This window comes from Rattus rattus, chromosome 1 (assembly GCF_011064425.1).
Source record: "Rattus rattus isolate New Zealand chromosome 1, Rrattus_CSIRO_v1, whole genome shotgun sequence".
Classification (NCBI taxonomy): Eukaryota; Metazoa; Chordata; class Mammalia; order Rodentia; family Muridae; genus Rattus; species Rattus rattus.
Genome location: NC_046154.1, coordinates 21,664,983 through 21,685,763, shown reverse-complemented (window position 1 = coordinate 21,685,763; position 20,781 = coordinate 21,664,983). Strand labels below are relative to the sequence as shown.

Sequence of the window (20,781 nt, the reverse complement as noted above, 5' to 3'; positions counted from 1 at the left end):
CAGTGTAGCTGCTGGGACTGAATGCTGGTCTTCTCCAGCCACTCTTAAATGCTTAGCTATTTTCCTAACTTTTTAAAGGGGGGGGGACTGAGCAAGAAAAATTACTGACTCAAAGCCCATGTATGAGAATAGTATTTATTCCTAAAGTATCTTAAGGACAGAATGACTACAGTCTAAAACTGTAAAAGCTTCTGATCTTTCCCCAAATAGGCTCAGATAGATTCCTAGTTCCTCACCTGTGGGGCACCTGGAATTGAGGGACCAGGAGTGATTGGCTGAGCCATTAAATCATAGTCATTTCCAGAAGATCCTGCAGCCACATAAGAATAGGAGCCCCGGGCCCAGGGATCAGCACGCCAACGAGACACCACAGTTTCCTTGGGCTACACAGAGGGAGAGATGTGAGTTAGTCATTACTGATACCAGGACGGGTAAGAGTCTTATTCTTTCATAAATTCCCCTTCTTATATTTCATAGGGGCTACAAGTATTGCAGTTGGCCTGAATGAAAGACTACCTAGACTTCCCAATGTATTCAGTGAATTAAGCTACTTGTGATGTGACCCCACATACAAAAGACAATCAAAGCAGCAGCTTCGATTCTCTGGGTCATGTACTAGAGTATCCCGAATGTTTCACACATTAAAATTCCTGTCCACTCAGCATGTCTTCATCCTGACATGGAGTGTCCTGATCAGGAGCCAAACCCCAGATCTGTTGTAAGCTGAATCCCTGCCCGTCCACTCACGCCCATACCTGTGGTACTGCACTGCTGCCAAAAATCCCTTTGAGAATGGCCAGGCACCGGCCGACAATCACATCATCACTAATGTTCTCCATAATGCCAGCAGCTTCGCCTGCTACCAGAGCCAAGAGTATTGGAGCTGGGGAAACAGAACAATTCCAGGTTTTTCTTAAGAGAACAAAGTCAACAAGCCATACAAAACTGGAAACAAACTACTGTTCTCAATTCTGTCCCTAGACACTGACCACTCACACACGACTTCCCACACAGCCCCTGTAGTCCTGAACACTTAGGGTGGCCACAGCAATGAGGCAACATAGTTTCTGCCTAATTCAGACCCTCAACCCATGGCCGCCTGCAGCCATAACAACCCATGGCCGCCTGCATGGGTTAATTCACTGATAAGCCATGACACTGGCACTGAGGACCAGATGGCCTGTATGCAACTAGGGAAAAAGGATGGTGCCCGTCAATGTATGGATGCCCTTCACCAGGGGACTGAATGACGGGTCAAAAACATGTTCAGTGCGGCTAAGCAGTGGCTATAACTGCTGAATTAAACACCTGAATTAAATATACTTAGTTAGCTCTAGTTAATCAACTGATTATAAAATAAAGTAATAGGATGGGAGACAGGAACATAAACACATTTTAAGGAAGTGATCTGAGGTTATAGGCCAACTAGATCTAAGTCTCAAAATGAGTGTCAAAAGCACTTTTTACATGCTTTTCACATACTTTGAAGTGCTTTTTTAGGATTTGCTTATTAAGTTATTAGAAAACATTAGGTATATCTGTGTGAGAAAATTCTCAATATTCCTAATTCTGTTTCTGTAAGAATATGAAAGATTAAAATAGCAAAGTTACCTTTATATAAGTTCCAGAAGAGGAAGAGCTCGCCCCTGCTAGCAGTTGTACTGCCAACGTGCCCGAACAAATTGACACTTGGATCCCAGAACACACGGTCAAAACATAGCACCACCTAGCACAGGAAGGAAGCATATCAGCTGGCGGCCTCACTGCTTTTTGTAGAGCATCACTGTCCCCTTTCAAGTCATACTTCTTAAAACTTATCAACATTCCTAATCTGTTTTTGATGTAAAGAGAGAATCCCAAGTAGGCTTGGGGTTACAAAAAAGATTAAGTGTGCTTGAATATTATATAATTCAACCAGGCACTGCCAGGCCTCAGGGCTGGAATCAGACAGCTGAGGGAACAGGAAACATGGCTGCATGCAGGGCCCATTCTTCACTGACCCCAAACACTAGGCTAGCGACAGGAGAGGAGGAGAGCACAGCACCTTGTTAAGGTTGCCAAATCCCATCCTTTGGACTGCGGATGTTTTCCACTCAGGAAGAGGTGGCACAAACTGAACAGCTGGTGGCTGCTGCTTCAGCACTCCCAAAGGAAGGGTACAGAGCACTGCGTCACACTTATAAATGAAGGTCTGACTTGTGGAGCGTGTGTTCACAGCAATCACTTCACATCCTAGAGAAAGTGGGAAACTTTAATGATAACAAGGATGGCCCAATGAGGAAACTGGCAGCCAACAGGTTCAACATGCTATTTCTTCCGTTTTTCAGACAAGAAAACAGAGGTGAGCCTAAGGTTGCCAGGCTTTAAACCCTCACATTCGATAAATCCTACACAAGTGAAATGCTGGACTAGAGTGGTTTCCTGCTCATTAAGGCTATAACAACTGGAAGACTGACACAAAGCCTCAAACTGTAGAGACACAATGTAATGCTTAGCTTGATCTCTAAGCCGACATTAGAATTAGGAATACAGATTAACAGTAAGAATAAAATCAGAATAAACTCCGTAAGACTGAGCATAAGCAGCTGGCTGATGAGCCCTAGGGTGTTTTTATATGAACACTCAAACAACTATATGTGTGTGTGTGTGTGTGTGTGTGTGTGTGTGCACGCATGTGTGTGCATGCATATTATATGTGGTTGTATGAATTCATGCACATATGCATACAGAAGATATGCGTGTATCTTTTGTGATCAATTCATTATGAATTTTTTGAGAATATGGCACATCATCAGTATGGTAACTAACGTGATAAGTATGTTTCTGTGGACATAAAGATGGAATTGCAGTTTCTGTCACTTTGCCATCTGATTGCAGAAGGTATCTAGAAAGGTTACATTCATGAACCATGCAATCAATTCTACCAGTGGATGGATGGATGGATGGATGGATGGATGGATGGATGGATGGATGGATGGATGAATGCAAACATTAGTCCTGTTTTAGGGAAGATGCTCTACCTTCCTACAGAGCAGGCACGTACCTGAGGCTGTGTAGCGAACCTGCCGCACTGCTGTGTTCAGTTTAATGTCCAAACCTTCAGCTAAAGCCACAGGCACGCACGAGTAGCCATTCCTCACTGTCAGGTGGCTGCCAGTAAACTCGAAGTCATCATCCTAACAAGGTAAAAGAAGGGGAAAGGCCTCTTACTACACTTTGAAAGTATAATTTATGCTTATGCCATTTGCACAGAGTTCTTTAGGAGTGTGCAGAAGAACAAGCTTATACACATCAATTTTTAAAGTTTTTTTATGAGTATGGGTATCTTCCTGCATGTTCCACATTATGTGTTGTATGCAGGCAATGTCTGTAGACGCCGGAAGAGGGTGTTGGATGCTCTGGACCAGGATGAACAGCTGCCGCGCTGGCGCTGGCACTCAAACCCAGGTCCTCTGCGAGAGCAGCCAATGCTCTTAACTGCAAATCCCAGACCCACCTCTCCAGCCCCAAACAGTATTTTAAGACCACAAAGAGTTACTAATTATTAAAAAGTTTAACTACCCAATGGGGGAAAAACACTGGCTAATCTTGTTCCTACTCTCCAGGAAGAAGTTTCTTTTGTCCCTAGATAGTTATTAGCACAATCCTATATGACCAAGTATAGACCATCCATCCATAGTGGGTGGGATGGAGACATGATCAGAAAGCACAAAAGTGATCCATTTGCCTCCTCACAGCATTACAGATGTGCAAGACATCAGACTCACTGCCATAATTACATTTTAACAGCAAAACCCACGTTCAGTCCTTAAATTGACAGACTAAAGTTAAGGAAGATTTCCCAAACTACTTGGTCAAGTTAGGCAAAAGCAGATCAGAGGCACAAAGAAGTTCTAGACATCCAGAGTTACCAAGCCAAGGTCTGACCTGGAAGCTAAGACTATCCCAATGGTCTAGAAACTCAGGGCTGGGGGAATCATACTTTTTAGTAATTAGATGTTAAGACATCTAGCAGCAAAGATAAGCTCAGGTGAGAGTGACAATTTTTCAGAATGTAAAAAGTGCAGGCAGAGCTAGGGTAACAATGGTAGTGTGTGCATGCAAATGAGGCTCTAGGGTTAAGTGTAGAGCCAGTGACAAAAAGGACAGGCCAAAGACTGGAAGAAAACGTAAAGTACGTATCTGACAAATGAGCCCTTCCAACTTAAAGACAACCACACGTTCACTGAAAGAAGGCAGAGCAGCTGATAAACACACGAAGATGCTGCCCTGACCGTCACTGGAATGGTGGACCCTCCAGGTCCGACACTGAGTATCTCTGAGGATGTGAAATACATGGATTGTCACTGACTTAGAAGGAGAAGAGCGCCGAGTAAGCAGTTTGGAAGTTTGTTACATGGTTAAAAACAGAGCTAGAGGTCTAAGTACAGTGCAGTGGCAGAACAATTACCTTATAGGTACAGGCCCCTGAATCTGATACCTAGGACCACAAAGCCAGAAACTACTTTTCATAAGATCTTATCAATTCCATTCCTACTTTGGAGGGGTGGGGGAGTGGTCAGAAACGGGGTCTTACTGTGTAGCTCTGGCTGTCCTGGAACTCACTATGTCTACCAGGCTGACAAGAATTCAGAAATGCGCCTGCCTCTGCCTCAAGTGCAAGTGGTAAGATCAAAGGTGGGTGCCACAACGCTCAGCTCCACTCTTCTATTTTATCTGATAAAAATAATATTCAGAGGAACTACACTGATATTAAAACACACGTGCGCGCACACACACACCCACACACACACCGCGCCCACCCACACCCACCCACACCCACACTCTCTTTAACAATCCTCAAACATGTTCAACTTAATAATGAAGAAATCCGGGGTTGGGGATTTAGCTCAGTGGTAGAGCGCTTGCCTAGGAAGCGCAAGGCCCTGGGTTCGGTCCCCAGCTCCGAAAAAAAAGAACCAAAAAAAAATAATGAAGAAATCCTACCTGATCCCAATGTTTAAGAGAGAGGGTAGAGAGAGGTGTGGCGTTGGCAAATTCAAGATTTGCAAAATGCCAGTCAAGTATTTGTCTGTCTCTTGATGAGAGATATACATCACTGGAAAAAAATCAGGGAGCACAGGGTTAACAAAAGCACAAAAGCGTCACTGCTAGTCTCAATGAGCTCCATGGATGGTCCCAGCCAATCTAGACTGTAAACTGGGGTGAGATCGGGCCTTCCATCTAAACCACAGAACAGGCTCTCACCTGTTATTAAACTACTCTGTCCCTGATGTCTAGAGAGCAATGTCAAGCTTGGCTTAGCAAATGACAGTGGGGTCACCTTTGTCTGAAAAATTTCCTCATACTAAGCCTTCATATATCACAAAAGTGTGAGCTTTGTTTCAAATCCACAGGCTTTACTCCAAGGACAAATAGCACTTTCGTCTGCAAGAAAACAGGGCAGATGCACGTAGAGTGTTTTGACATCATGCAGTCACTGCCTGTCCCCAGCAGGAATAAGAACAGTCCTGCCCCTCCCCCAATCTTTCAAGGATAAAGCAACAATACTTTTAAGTCACACAAAGACAATTTCCATGTATAACAACTTCATCTCAATGTTGTAAGAGTTGTGGAGAAGTGCTACCTGTATATACTGAGAGTATCCTCACCCTAACGCACGAGGAGGAATCTACAGACCCGACAAGCCCCATGCCCACACACTCCCGTCCATCACCTAATTCAGTCCACACTCATGAAAGGAAAGGCCATTGTTCATCATCTTCCGACCTCAACTCAAGGGAAGCAAAGCTGAAATTCTCAGTGTCTGAGCGTCTTTCCTTACCTTGGGGGATTGGCTTCCAATTCTTGAAGTTTTTCTTCTAGCTTTCCTTGTGTTTCAGCTAATTCATCATATTCCTGACAAATTATTAAAAAATGTAGTTTAATCTTAAATAGTCAGATGTGTAACACACTTCCTGCTCAGATCGTGCTTAGAAAGTGTGATTCAATTTAAGGCTGGGTTTTTTATCCTGGAAACAAGCTATGAATCTGGAATGAGATGGGGCAGGAGGAAAAAATGAGAAAAGCACTAGCAGTGTGCTCCAAGCAAGGATGACAGCAAGCAGCCACCATGCTCTCCACACCTCTCGTGGCCTTGGGATGGGACTCCTTGCAAACAGTTCATTTAAGCTTCACGAGGACTCTCCAAGCTATGCATGACTGATACCATGCTGCAGACAAGGTGACTAAGGACACCAAGGTGTTAGGGACACCAAGTGAATTATTTAAACCACAGTCTGACTTCAAACTCCACATGCATTACTATTCTCAACTGTCAGGGTAAGAACTCTGCAGGAAACAACATTCTCGCACAATACTCCATGGCTCTTACGCCACAAAACCCTCTTCTCACAGCACAGACACTTGCCATTGGCTGTGGCTCGTCTCAGGCTTCCCACCTCTGCTCGACTTTTCAGGGCAGAATGGCACTGACCTTGCAGAGGGCGGTCAGGTCCCTGTGCTTGCTTTTCACTAGGAACTCAGCTGTAATATCTCTGGGCGGCTTCACTTCCGAAGCTTCTTTGTATTGCTGGTGGAGCTCTTTAATTTTCTCCTTCAAGTTTACCATCTAAGATAGAAAAGCAAAAAATTTTCAGACTGGATGGCAATGTAATTCATTCCCAAATAACACATACCCTTGACAGTGGCTCTCCCTGTACACTGTTGTGAAAGATCCTTGGAAATTCTGCATACCCGTTTTCTGTCATGCCATTTGGGAAAAACAGTTTTGGTTTTGTTTTTTTTTTAAGATTTTATTTATTTTCTGTATGTGAGTACACTATAGCTGTCCTCCGACACACCAGAAGAGGGCATCAGATCCCATTACAGATGGTTGTGAGCCACCATGTGGTTGCTGGGAATTGAACTCAGAACCTCTGGAAGAGCAGTCAGTGCTCTTAACCACTGACCCATCTCTCCAGCCCCTGGAAAAACAGTTTAACAGAGGTTTCCACAACACTACCTACACTAACATGGATTCTTGTCTTCCAAAACTATAGAGAAGAAAATGAATATTCCTACCATCAATTTAAATTTAAATTTATTTAAATTTATTTTGAGAAAGCAGGTGTCCCTGTTTTGTTTTGCTTTTGAGACAAGGCCTCACTGTCCCTCACAGTCCCTCTTGTTTTAGCCAGGATGTTACAATCTCACAGGTTCACCACCATGCCCAGCTTTGCTCCTTTTATTAAACATGCAAAAGGTCAGATCACAAAAGGAACTTACATATATCATCATTCCTAATATTAGTTTTTCAGTTAAACAGTACTGAAACCTGGCCCCGAGGTGTAGACCAACTGGCAATCCTCCAGCCACTGCTCAATCCTTGCCACAGTCCATACAGAGAGAGGCCCTTCCCCAGCTGAGGAACCCTTTCTCACTAGGCTGGTGGTCTTTTGCAGTTGGTAATACAAGAAGGAAAATACAACTACCTTTGAATCATCTAGAACCTGAGACCTGGTGGTGACAGAGCCCTCAGCTAGGGAACAGAGGTGGACACGAGGCATCTAGAGACAATTATGGCAGTGAATGGGCTGACTTGGATGTCATGTTCAATGAGTAACTGGCCCCACCACAGCTCATCTTGCTCTAACCCCAGACCTCAGCGGGGTGCTGTACCAACCGACTGCAGTGAGTAAGGTAAGGGGACCCAGCAAAGCTGCTCCGGCCATGAAGGGCAAACTCCAAAAAGGCCTTTAGCACCTCTAAGTTAAAGGAATCTCCTTAGTTTAGTGTTCTGGGGTGGGGGTTGGGGATGGGGTGTGAGAGCAGTGACTGCAGAGTGCTACCTTATTGAGAAGCTCTTTCAATTCCTCCTGAGTTTTCACTATCTTCTTCCAGTGTTCAATCTGCTCATCTTTGACGTGCTTTTCTTGTAGCCTGTAGGAGACAACAACGACACACACACACACACACACACACACACACACACACACACACACACACACACACACACACACACACACACAGAGCCCAGCTGCAAAATCAACTCTGTAGCACAAACCTGGGACCCAGCCAAAAATCCAAGGGCCAAACCCCACTGAATGTCTAATATTCAGATGAGGAAGTTAGCTTGTTGTATTTGTTACCTAGCCTACAAGATAAATAAAATAACACACATTAAAGTAGTACATTTTAAAACTGAAAGAGGCCCTGGGGATTCCATAATTTTTAAAAATGTGTTACTTTGAAATTTCATCTTTTTAAAAAAATTCATTTAGTTTTATTATGAGTGTTTGCCTGTCTTATCAATGCACTGGATGCATACATACAGTCTCTTCAGAGGGAGGGGACTAGGGAGGGTCAGATCTGGTACTGACTGACAGACGGCTGTGAGTGGTTACAGGAGCGCTAGAACTGAGCCCAGGCCTCTGGAAGAGCAGCCAGTGCTCTTCTTTAACCACTGGGCCATCTCTCCAGTCCTGACTTTGGGACTTACAATTTCACATGAAAATATGTAAAAATTAGCTCAAGTGGGACTTAAGAAAAACTTAAACATAGATAGCAGTCTGTAAATGGAATTCACTATGCAATAAACAGTTTAAAGTACTCACTGAATGACAACCTCCAACGCCTGGCCAAGGGACACAGGTTTATTATTGAGGACGTTGAAGTCTAACTGATGACTAAGGTAAGAGGTGGCTTCAAGCAACCGGTTAAATTCTTGTTCTACCATTTCATCTTTCTCTTTTGGAACCTGCAAACATGAATATAGCAGAGTTGGTCCTTATAAGACTATAAGCACAGTCGTCCATGAACACACAAAAATGCTCTACAGTTTAGAGGCCAGAATATGTATTTCAAAGGAAAACCTTTGAGGACAATGGTTTGACTTTTTCTATGAAGTGGTAAATCCATTTAAATGAGATATGAAATGTTTCAGGCCTGAAATATTTCCTTCTCTCCCACTTGCTCCCTCCGAGCTGGGACTACAGTAAGAGCTGTGAGACCTGCACTGGCACTGGCTGAAGTTACATGAAGCACAGGTACACTGAGCTAAGCTGCACTGACATGCAAAGGGCAGACTAGAAAAGTCCCCGAGAACAAAAACCATGAGCACACACCTGAAGGTCTTAAAGAATAAGAGCAAAATAGAAAAGGAAGAAGCTCAAGTTACCTGCTCAAGGATGAAAGAATTTCAAAGGACAGTAGAAAATACAGAAGTAAAATTCATGGTGCTCACAATAACACATCGTAACCATACTCTTTTACACAGTAACTAATAGTGGATTCTCAGCTTCAGAGTTCAATGTCAAAGGTCTTAGATTACGAATAATTCAGTTCCCAGAAAGCCTGGTGCCCTGCTGTGGCAGAGGAAGGAACATGCTGCACAGCAGTCCTCTAGCTGACCTAGACCTTTCTGGAGTCTACTGACAGCATTAGTTCATCAGTACCACTCTTTGGTTAGAGCTCAGTTTTGTCCCAATGTAAACTATCTGCAGCCCCACTGCTGGGTTCATGGCAACAGAGAGAGACAACGGAGCATGTCTAAGATAAGCATCTTTTGCCAGGGCTGGGCACTGTGTAAGAAATGAGATTTAAAATACAGACTTCACTTCCCAAGCAACCTAAATACAGAATAAGAAAACAAAGCACTACAATAGGCTCTAGAAGACACTAAGCCTGAAGGGCTGGGTAGGATGTGACTTCTGACAAGAGCACTACAGTGAGAAGCTACCTCTCAACAATGGAAGCCCTTCAATTTTATACTTGCAAGCACTCGACTATACCATCCCATGAGATGGGCCACTCCTATGGCAAAGACAGATGACCTATCAAAAAGGGTGACTTTTTCTAAAAGAGAAAGGGAAGAGCACCAAAGTGGATCTGCTTTGGATCTGTGAACACAACTGACAGAACTGACAGTCATGCTTAACGCCTCAAGGAGTGAGGTGGCTCTCACAGAGAATTAGCTACTCCCAGCCTAAAGGAAATCGAAACTCCAATAATCTCACTTGTGTACAAAAACGAGATAGAGGACTAGGCTTCAGACGCCTGGTGCCGTTTATGCATTACTGTGGTCTCAGGAGCTGGTGACCCATTTCCACAGAGAAAGAAGAGCTCTTGGTGGTGGTCCTCCTTGCTCTGACCACACCTATTAGAGTTGTTCAGAGACCCTCATCATGAATTTCAGTCACATTCTCATCAGTTACTTTTACTCAAAGATCTGATGGCCGTGTATACAGTAACTCAAAATGAAATTCTTCCAGGAACTTGCTATTTCTAGTACAAGTCTGCGATGGTGATATACAAGATGGTTCTAGCACTCTATACTTAGCTCTCCTTTCAAAAGGGAGACAATCACATTTCAATATAAAAATCTACATGGCTGTGCACTGTTAACAGCAAGACTGCTTTCCTGGGGTGTTCCTATGCAGGTTTCTAACGTGCCTCCCAAGAGGATGCTCTAGCAAGAGGAACTAAACCACATATGCCTCTACCATGGGGCAGAATGTGCCAAAACACAAGAACGCAAATGGGACAGATTAAAGCTCTTCCAGTGCCAACAGGATGGCTTGCTCTAGACAAGCTTTAATCTTTGTGGTTAGGGTGACAGTCACAAAAAAGAGTTCATACGGAGAAACACCCAGCACTCCGGTTCGGTAAGTGAGTCTAGGGTGTGTGGTAGAGAAATATTTAAAGGGACACTGTCAAGGTTAGAGGGACCAAATTGACCTTTGTTTCTTCCCTCTATTTTCTGAGCAGCCTGCTTGATTCATTACACTTCCCCCTTTCCCATCCACACTCCCCACAAAAACAAAAACAAAAAAAAAAACCAAACTGATGTTTTACATGCGCTTTCCATGACAAAAACTCAAACAGCACCAGCCCAACATATAGGCGCGACGCTACAGCAACGAACCAGTGTGACGTGATGGAGAGGACCACTGAAAGGAAAAGACTCGAGTGTAAGCTTTTAATGGGTTACTGTAACAGTGAAGAAAATGATTTGAAAAATTATGAAAAAATACCTTGACAGTGTCCTTTTAATCAGTGCAGCAGAGGGAGAAATAAACTGTAAATAACAGCCCAACAGCCACGTCAAGTTTAGTTTTGTATGACAGCAGTAAAATAAGGCTTTAAACACACAGCATGACAGAAGCATTGTTAGCTTAGAAGCTGCAACCGCTGGGGAAATAAGGAACAGACTATACAGAGACCAAAATGGGAGAGTCAAGGCTTAGAATTGACCAGGGGTCGGGGGCAATTTAACAAAGGCAGGCGGGGGTGGGAGTGAGAAATCACTGAGGAACAAAAGCAAAACTCAATTAAAAAAAAACAAAAAACAGAAAACACAGAACAGTAACAACAAAACCAAACAAGTAAGACTCAAACCAAAGGAGTACTGCCACGTTTGATACCAGATGAAAGACTGCATGTCCAGTACCCACTTAGACCCAAGGTCAGCTTTATCAGGAGGTATGTGAGGCAGTCAGCAGCCAGGCCCATCCATTTTCCGCCCAGGTGAGCAATTACAGCAATACTGATGTTGCTGGAGTAACCAGGGGAAGCCGGGCTGTTCTACCTTGACTTTAACATTTCAATTGTAAATGAGAATATTTGGAAATGGTAAATAGTATAGGTGTCCACTGGCAAACCAATACCAATCCGGAGAAACTCAAATGTGTTTTGAATGCATTTAAATACTAAATCCACTGCCAAAAGGCCAGTTACATACACTGTTTTACATATCCAACAATTTAAAGAACTAGTAGTAAATGACTACTCTAAGGACCTCCAAATGGTCAGGGTTCTGAATATTTTATTCTCTTTGGTTAAAATCTTTGGACTCCTTTTACAAATAGTTATGGAGATGTTTCTCCAAAGGAAAACTGCAGACATGCAGGATAGATCATCGTGCATCCCCAACCCCACCAACACTGAAGCTCAGTACTCTAGCTGCCCATGTAGGACCACAGAGAATGGTGATGTATTGCCTTAGGGATCATTGTCACCATGTTTTAATAGTTTCACAGTAGGCACTGGGAAAATAAGATGCTCAGCCCACTACACAACTGAAGACCTGAGTTCAGATCCCCAGAATTCACACAAAAACATAATCCAGTGCAGGGGAAGCAGGAACAGAAGAATCCCTAGGGCTTGCTGGTCAGGCAAAATAGCTTGTGAGCTCCAGGTTCTGTGAGAGACCCTATCTCAAAAATAAGACAAAGTGAAGGAGGGAGACACCAACCTCATATGTACATTCACACCCCCAAACACAATACAAACCTTCACACACGTATACACAACTAAGTACACATACACAAAAAATAACAACAAACTCCACCTAGTTACATCTACCTAGCAAAATATGGCTAAATATGGAGCAAGCACCACCCGTGATACCCATAACCTCTCTCTTTTTTTTTTTTTGGTTTTGAGACAGGGTTTCTCTGTGTAACCCTGGCTATCCTGGAGCTCACAAAGATCCACCTGCACAGCCTCCTGAGTGCTGGGATGGAAGGTGTGCTCGTCCAGATCCGGTGAGATCTCTAACTTTCGGTAACTGTTGGCCTTCTCAAACATGGTAAACTTATTCTCTGTGTACGAACCACAGAACCATCAAATTGCTTCCCTCCTTTGTTGTACTAAGGACTGAACCCCAGACCACTGGGCTTCAATCAGTTTTTGTGAGTTCCAGAATGGCCAGGGCTACATAGAGAAACCCTGTCTCAAAAGAGAGAGAGAGAAAAAGAGGGAGGGAGGGAGGAAGGGAGGGAGGGAGAGGCAGAGGCGGAGGGGGAGAGGAGAGGGCAAGGGTGAGCTGTAGACATCATCATGGGTGGTGCTTGCTTAAGGACATACACAGCTCTACACCTGGCCATTCTTGCAATAGGAAAAGATGTAATAGGTGGTGTTTGTTGTTACCATTTATTTGTTTTGAAACTGGGTTATTATGATCTTCTTGCTTCAGCCTCCTAAGTAGCTGGAATTACAGGACTGTGGCACTGTACTGGGTAAATTTTGACTAAGGTTATACATAAAGAACATAGAATTGCATTTTTTAAACACTAAGAAATCTTAATGGCTGAGTAATTTCTACTCTAGGTGGGCCTTGCTGGCTCTAAGGGAAACTGTTTTAGTTTTTTGTTTTATTTTGAAACAGGGGCTCTCTATTATGTAGCCTTGTCTGTCCTGGAACTTGCTATACAGACCAAGCTGGCTTCAAACTCACAGAAATCCACCTGCCTCTGTGTCCCAAGTGTTGGAATTAAAGGCATCATACTCCATGGAACTATTTCAAAGCTCTGTGAAGGAGACTCAGCAGTCACACAGGCAATCGATCACTCACCCCGCCCCACCCGTCTTCCTGAAAACTCAGGCAGGTGTAACAGAACAAAATGAGAACCTGAGCTAGCACCAGGAAACAGACTGATCCGTAAGTGCTGACCACAGTGGCTTTAGGGAAATACATGGGAGATAAAGTTTTCCATTCTGCAAAATGAGATTACTGACCTACGCAGCTTCTCATATTTCTGCATCGTCTGTAATTATAAACACAGGCAAACAAGGGTCTCTGTACCTGTGCCCTAAGTGAAAAACTAGTCTACAGTCAACAGTTCTGCGAGCCATGCCATCAGAGATGGAGAAGCTTATTAATGTGGCTTCTGACATAGAGTTATGCAAAAGGCAAGAAGAACTCAAAGCTACAAAGAATTCATTCCAAAACTACAATGCCTGAACAACCATTGCTTGACTACAGCACCAGATACAAATAAGTGAACTTAGGGGAAAATACTATAGGCTGGAGAGATGGCTCAGCAGTGAAGAGCACGTGCTGCCTTTGCGGAAGACCCAGGTTCAACACCCAGCACCCACACGGTATTTCACAGCCATCTATAATTCCAGTACCAAAACCCTCTTCTGTCCTCCATGGGCAGTAGGCACATGTTATGGACAGACTTACATGTAGGCAAAACACCAAATACATAAAATAATTAAATCTAAAAAAAGGGGACAGAGAAGAAAAAAAACATATCCCTCATTCAAACTACTGACTCTGTCCCCAAAGGGCTAGTCCTCAGATAGGGAGCTCAAGCCAGAACATAATATACAAGTTTCTATAGTATGGCCACCAGCAAATGCCAATGTTCTTATGCAAGCTGTCTTAATCATATCCCACACTGACAGGAGATTGGTGACTATGCTTCAGGAGAACATGCTAGTGGATATATTACTTTAAAACATGTGTTTTTAAAAGATGTTTCACAGAAATATCAAAACCCCCCAAAAAACAAACAAACAAACAAACAAACAAACAAAAACACCACTAAGGAGGATCACCGATAGAGCAATTGCCTAGAAGCCTGAAGTCCTGGATCCCATCCCCGACACAGCAAACACAAAAATAAAAGTGTATTTTACCAGCTACGCTGTGCTTGGTTACAGTGTCTCAGTCCTTGGAGGGCTCAGGTAGCAGGCTCAGGAGTCGGTCATAGACAAAGAGCGTACCTAACACTGAACATACTTCTCTGGTATCTCTTTACTTGCTGACTTGCTCATTTCCCACACCCACGCAGGCTCTTTCCTGCTGCTGACCTCAAAGACCTATCTCATCCTGTCATTTCCCCAGTTCCAAGCTCTGCTCCCAGGGCCTCCACTGTAGGCCTTGCTTGCCCTGCACTGTAGCTTGTCTTCTTGCCTCACCAGGAGAGCTCATCCTTTCCCTCTGAGCCTTCTAGTCACCTTCCTCAGCACCACAGGCTGAAGTCCAAAACAGCACCTCACCAAGGTGTTTCCTCCCCCTTTCACCCTATCCCATCAGTCACTTCCACACTCCTTCATGCCCGCCTCTTCTGCAGCAATTGGCTCTACCCCTTGGCAAATGGGCCTCAGGCTGATTTGCTGATAGACCTGGGAACACTGGGGGCAGGTAGCTTCGAATCTGGGTTGCAGCCACTGCCAGGTTGGTGTGAGTAGATGTTAATTAGCAACTGCAACACTTCTGGGTGACAGTTATTTTAGGCACTCTCTCCTCGAAGAACAAACAGGACAAATGAAAAAAATTGGGAAAATGGGAGTACATTATAATACTCTTCCTACTTTTCTATTTCTTAAAAATGTCCATAATGAAAACTGGAGGGGGTTATTTCCATATAAATACCACTAGATTGTAGCAGAGAACTGTGCTGCTACTTTGTATTTTTATTGACTTTTGTCAAATTATTACTAAGTTAACACCTTTCTTCCCCCCCCTGAGCTGGGACCCGAACCCAGGGCCTTGTGCTTGAGTTAACACCTTTCTATCCCTTCTCTCTCAATCCGTTAGATGCCTCCCACAAACAAGCCCTGGAATGAAAGCTGCACATTCTGGTGGATATAACCCCAAAGCATTTCCTGAATATCAGCCCCTCTTTCTGATCTGAAGCCCATAAAACCCACAGACAGGCAGGAGTAAACACAGATGTCACCTGAGATCATCACTGTGCAAAACCACTTGTGGTAACAGCAGCTAAGCTATGACATATAATATACATAGCAAACTTTCTTCCTCAAAATACAAAGTTAACCATGTTTACATTCTCAGAGAGTGGCTTCTCATCCTGACAGGGCAGTTGGTCAAATTCCTGCTAAATGCAAACTTCCTGAATTTTACTCACACCTGCAAAATCAGGACTGCCGGGGTACCCTAAACCTGTCTGACCAAGGCTCACCCACTCACATCTCAGACCAATCACCATGTCTGTGCAACTCTCACACCAAGGACAAGAAGCTCCTAAGCCTCTGACCACACTAAGTTACTCCATCTCTAGGTAAGTATCACTGTTTGGCTGTTTCCTAGCCTGTCAGAGCCCCATCTACACACACAGCGAAGTGACAGAGCACACAGGGCTAAAGCACAGGATGGAGGGACAGACAGCACAGAAATATGAAGACTCAGGTTCAATGGCGTAGGTCTACTGAAAAAAGTGGCTCGGACTAATTAACTGTGTGGTCAGCCTTCAGTCAATACCTAGAGACAAAACGCCCAAGCAAACACGTAAATTTGCAGACACCATCATCCCTTCCTATATAAGGCAGAGTTAAGAAACAGCCAGAAAAATGTCAATTGTTTCTCAGTCTGTATATTCATGTCATGCTTGGTAATTAATACATCCCCTAGAATTATTCCCAATTGACCCAAAGAAATTTTGAAAAGCTCTGTTTGTCAACTTACAGCTTGTCCATTGGCTTCATAAAGTGGGCATTTTTGCTTGATCTTAGCCAGTTCCATATTTACTTGTTTGCTGACGACAGCCATGGGATTTCCTCCTAGAAAAAAACTCAAACAAATTCAGCCTACCATTGAAAAGAAAAGCTTCAAAGTCAAATTTTCTTTACTCAAAATAAAAACATGCTAAATTCAGCCCTGGTGGCCTACACCCAGTGCTGCAGCCCTTTCAAGACAAGAGGAGGGAAGATGGAGTGCTCAAGGCCAGCCAGGCTATGTAATGAGACATCTGTAGAATAAGCCAGGGCTGTGGACAGAACTCAGTACTAGAGCCTATCTCCCACTTTCAAGGCACTGAATTGGATCCCTGCAGCATTGCCAAAAGAATGAATAAAACAGCTGAAAATCTAGGGTGCGAACTATACCTTCTAATTTAAAGCTCACAGGGGGAAAAAAAAACATGTTAGACCAACATAAAAATATTAAATAAGCCAGGCACCTTTAATCTCAGCATTTGGAGGGTTGGGGATTTAGCTCAGTGGTAGAGCGCTTGCCTAACAAGCGCAAGGCCCTGGGTTTGGTCCCCAGCTCCAGGGGGGGAAAAAATATCTCAGCATTTGGGATACAGAGGCAGGTGGATCTCTGGGTTTGAGATCAACCTAGTCTATAAAGTGAGTTCTAGGAGAGCCAGGACTACACAGAGAAACCCTGTCTGGAAAAACCAGGGGGGAAAAGTTATATATTACTCATAATTCTTTAAGTTAATGTTTTAATACAGAGCTTTCTATGATTTAGATGTACAGAGTGACAGGCTTCATATAAAAAGATAACCTATTCTGTGACATTTTTAATTCAGCAATACATTGCAAACATGTTATGCTGTGAAGCTATAATTCTTAGTGGACATACATATCCCACATATAGTAATTTAATCTTCTCATGTGGTTTCTAACCCTGTGCCATTAGAAACAATGTTATGTTGGAAATGATCCAAACTTAGCATCATTCACTAATCTGTTTCCTTAGGATAATTTCTTTGAACTAGAAAAAAATGCCCCAGTGTCAAAAAACTTGTACAATTCACATTTTTCCGCCTTCAGAAAGGATACTTGGCAATGTACTTCCTACTAATAAGAGATAAGGACCTGCTATGAGGTGAATATACTTTGCACCTTCAAAATTCAAGTTGGGCCAAGTCATGGTGGCACACACCTTTAATCCTAGCACTTGGGGGATGGGGGACAGAAGCAATTGGATCTCTTTGAGTTCCAGGACAGCCTAATCTACAGATTGAGTTCCAGGACTTCCAGAGCTACAGAGAAACCCGTCTCGTTAAAATAAAACAAACAAACAAACTCACAACCAAAACAACTACAACAAACTCAGGCTGGAGTTTAGTTCCCACTGTGAGAATTCCCACTTAGTCCTCCTATTCTGGTATTCAAAAGGTAAATTCTTTGGAGGTGATATGATAGATAATAAACTTGATTGACTCTTATTAGCCTTAGAAGGGTGAAACATAACATAAAAGACACTCATATACTGTTTCTTGCCATGTGATCTGAACTACCCAAGACTATTAACAAGAAGGTTATAAATTATTGCCCCTTTGGCCTATTACTACAACTATGAGGAAAGGAGACTTCTCTCACTATGACTCACTGTCTGTCTGTGGTGTGACACTATGACTCACTGTCTGTGTGTGGTGTGTCACTATGACTCACTGTCTGTGTGTGGTGTGACACTATGACTCACTGTCTGTGTGTGGTGTGACACTATGACTCACTGTCTGTGTGTGGTGTGTCACTATGACTCACTGTGTGTGGTGTGTCACTATGACTCACTGTCTGTGTGTGGTGTGTCACTATGACTGTGTGTGGTGTGTCACTATGACTCACTGTGTGTGGTGTGACCCTATGACTCACTGTGTGTGGTGTGACCCTATGACTCACTGTGTGTGGTGTGACCCTATGACTCACTGTGTGTGGTGTGACCTTGACTCACTGTGTGTGGTGTGACCCTATGACACTGTGTGTGGTGTGACCTTATGACTCACTGTGTGTGGTGTGTCCCTATGACTGTGTGTGGTTTGACCCTATGACTGTGTGTGGTGTGTCACTATGACTCACGGTGTGTGGTGTGACCCTATGACTCACTGTGTGTGGTGTGACCCTATGACTCACTGTGTGTGGTGTGACCCTATGACTCACTGTGTGTGGTGTGACCCTATGACTCACTGTGTGTGGTATGACCCTATGACTCACTGTGTGTGGTGTGACCCTATGACTCACTGTGTGTGGTGTGTCACTATGACTCTCTGTCTATGGCGAGTCCCTAATTAGTATATTATAAAATTAACTACTGCTTTAAATGTAAGCTCCATCTTTCTCATTTTAGATTGTATATTATAGTATCAAATTAAACTACTTACCAAGACCTGTTACTACCATGGCTCCAAGATCAGCTACATAGTTTCCTTTTCGAAATGTAGCGACCCGTCCACCTACACGATCCTGTTTTTTTTACAAACAAATGCTCAAAGTCATTTAGCCTGTTTTAAGCATAACTAACCACACCAGGATTCAATCTTTCATAATATAAAAATATTGTTTCAAGTTAATACTATGTACACAAAACACACACCAATGATAACCTGAAGGAAAGATTGCAATAAGCATAAATTCAGAAGTGATATGATGAAACCGTGTGAGAGCCGGAAGGCTAAACCTGATGCTCAGCTACTCTAAGTGCACAGGATGCACAAGGCTCACTCAGAAAATACATGCTTGAAACTCTAACCCTGGGCTGGAGAGATGGCTCAGCGGCAAGAGCTTCAGCTGCTCTCCAGGGGTCCTGAGTTCAACTCCCAGCAGCTGTATGGTAGCTCACAACCATCTGTAATGACTTCTCATGCCCTCTTTGGGCACGCAGGTGTACATGCAGATAGAAAATAAATATTAAAAAAAAAAAAAAAAAACCCTAATGCTAAACACAACGTTCTACCACTGTGATTTGATGCTTACACTTTAATTACTGCAGTCACTTGTAATGGGGGATGGGTATTTTATCAAGTTGCCCTGGCTAGTGTTAAACTGATGATCTCACAGAAGTCCAAGCAGCCTGAACCACAGACACATTCGTTAGCTGTTGTAACTGCATCGTTTGGCAGATAACTTCTCTGACAAATGTTCCTGATGCCCAGGAACCAACTAGGTCTACTGAAAACAAACTGGTAACCATAGCTTTTAGTCCTAAAAAGGTCCAGGCTTGCGTCTAAGGTTTTGGGGATAGAAAAACCTTCCTCAAGATAAAATCATGGAAAATATCAAAGCACCCTGTAAACTTGAGATACACGACAAAAATTGCAGAACAAACCTTACGAGTTATAGTCAATGTAGGAAGGGTCAAAATGACCTGCTGTCACTCTTAACACACAGTACAGAGAGGACAGACAGAAGCAGCAGCCGATCAAGAAAACCATTCTTATTCCCCCATGCTCTGTTTAAATTATTTTAAAAAAATTAAAACTTCATAAAAGCAGTTTTGAATGAACTATACATGATATTTTAAAGATTTTATAAAATTTTGAAATGTTTAGGTTATGAAGAAGTAAGGTTTCTGGCTGGAGAGATGGCTCAGTGGTTAAGAGCACTGACTGCTCTTCCAGAGGTCCTGAGTTCAATTCCCAGCAACCACAGAGTGACTCACAACCAACTGTAATCCAGCTCAAGAGAGCTGATGCCCTCTTCTGGGAACCTGCACACACATGTGCATATATTCACACCCAGATATATGCATAAAACATACAATTATAAACCTTAAAGCAGAGAAAAACACAGAGACAAAGAGTGCTAATGGTAAAAAATTATCTGAAATTATCCACCCAATTATCCTTTATGAACTCCATATTCACTAATCACTTTCTAAAGATCTATTGTCAAAAATAATTTAGCAAAAATATAGATCAATGGTAGAGCATTTAACTACTATGTGTAAGGCTCTTGGGCTTGATTCCCAGCACCAAATACTCATAATATAAATAAAAGCTACAACACCAACCTTACCCAAACCTTACCCAACCTTATCCAAAAATATTCAATTATACTATAGAACCTAGCCTGGGTAAGCACAAATTCTCCAATTCTCTAATCTATAACAGGTTAATTCCTTACCAGGTTTCCATTAGGTCAGGCCTCTAATCCCCAAATAGAACTCTTACCCTGGCTTCCAGAAGTGTGACATCCATCCCAAAACTCTGTAGTTGTCGAGCTGCTGCCAAGCCAGAAACACCTGAGCCTATAATAATCACCTTTCCTGTCTTTTTAACTGAAAGGAAAAAGAAAGCAAAAATTATAGCAGTTTGTAAATCTGAGTTTGTATATTTTTCCCCCTCTCACAAAAACTTTTGGCTTTTTTATGTAATGTCTTAAACAATTCAGTTACTTTCAAACTGTGGAGACTGTGGAAATTACAAATGTCAGAGACTTATAGAAATTAATTCAATGCTGTAAGCCTGTAACTCAATGTACAAGTTTGAGTCAGACTAGTAATTTGAAGTTTTGTAGCCTACCTCTCAGGAAGGCCTTCAA

At 43.0% G+C, this 20,781-nt stretch overlaps 1 protein-coding gene across 4 annotated transcripts in view; it reads right to left on the bottom strand.

Moving 5' to 3' along the window:
• Positions 1-20,781, bottom strand: part of Kdm1a (lysine demethylase 1A) — a 54,677-nt gene that overhangs the window by 931 nt on the left and 32,965 nt on the right. For 2 of the 4 annotated variants that reach the window (XM_032895983.1, XM_032895974.1), the window contains 14 exons: positions 20,412-20,518; positions 18,624-18,705; positions 16,199-16,293; positions 11,013-11,024; positions 8,595-8,737; positions 7,830-7,920; positions 6,476-6,610; positions 5,825-5,898; positions 4,987-5,098; positions 3,044-3,176; positions 2,045-2,232; positions 1,612-1,726; positions 756-883; positions 237-383 (listed from right to left, as the gene is read on the bottom strand). In XM_032895983.1, coding sequence (XP_032751874.1) covers positions 237-383; positions 756-883; positions 1,612-1,726; positions 2,045-2,232; positions 3,044-3,176; positions 4,987-5,098; positions 5,825-5,898; positions 6,476-6,610; positions 7,830-7,920; positions 8,595-8,737; positions 11,013-11,024; positions 16,199-16,293; positions 18,624-18,705; positions 20,412-20,518 — 1,562 coding nt within the window. The remainder of the gene's footprint in view (positions 1-236; positions 384-755; positions 884-1,611; positions 1,727-2,044; positions 2,233-3,043; positions 3,177-4,986; positions 5,099-5,824; positions 5,899-6,475; positions 6,611-7,829; positions 7,921-8,594; positions 8,738-11,012; positions 11,025-16,198; positions 16,294-18,623; positions 18,706-20,411; positions 20,519-20,781) is intronic. The other 2 variants (XM_032895989.1, XM_032895966.1) reach the window with 1 other exon arrangement.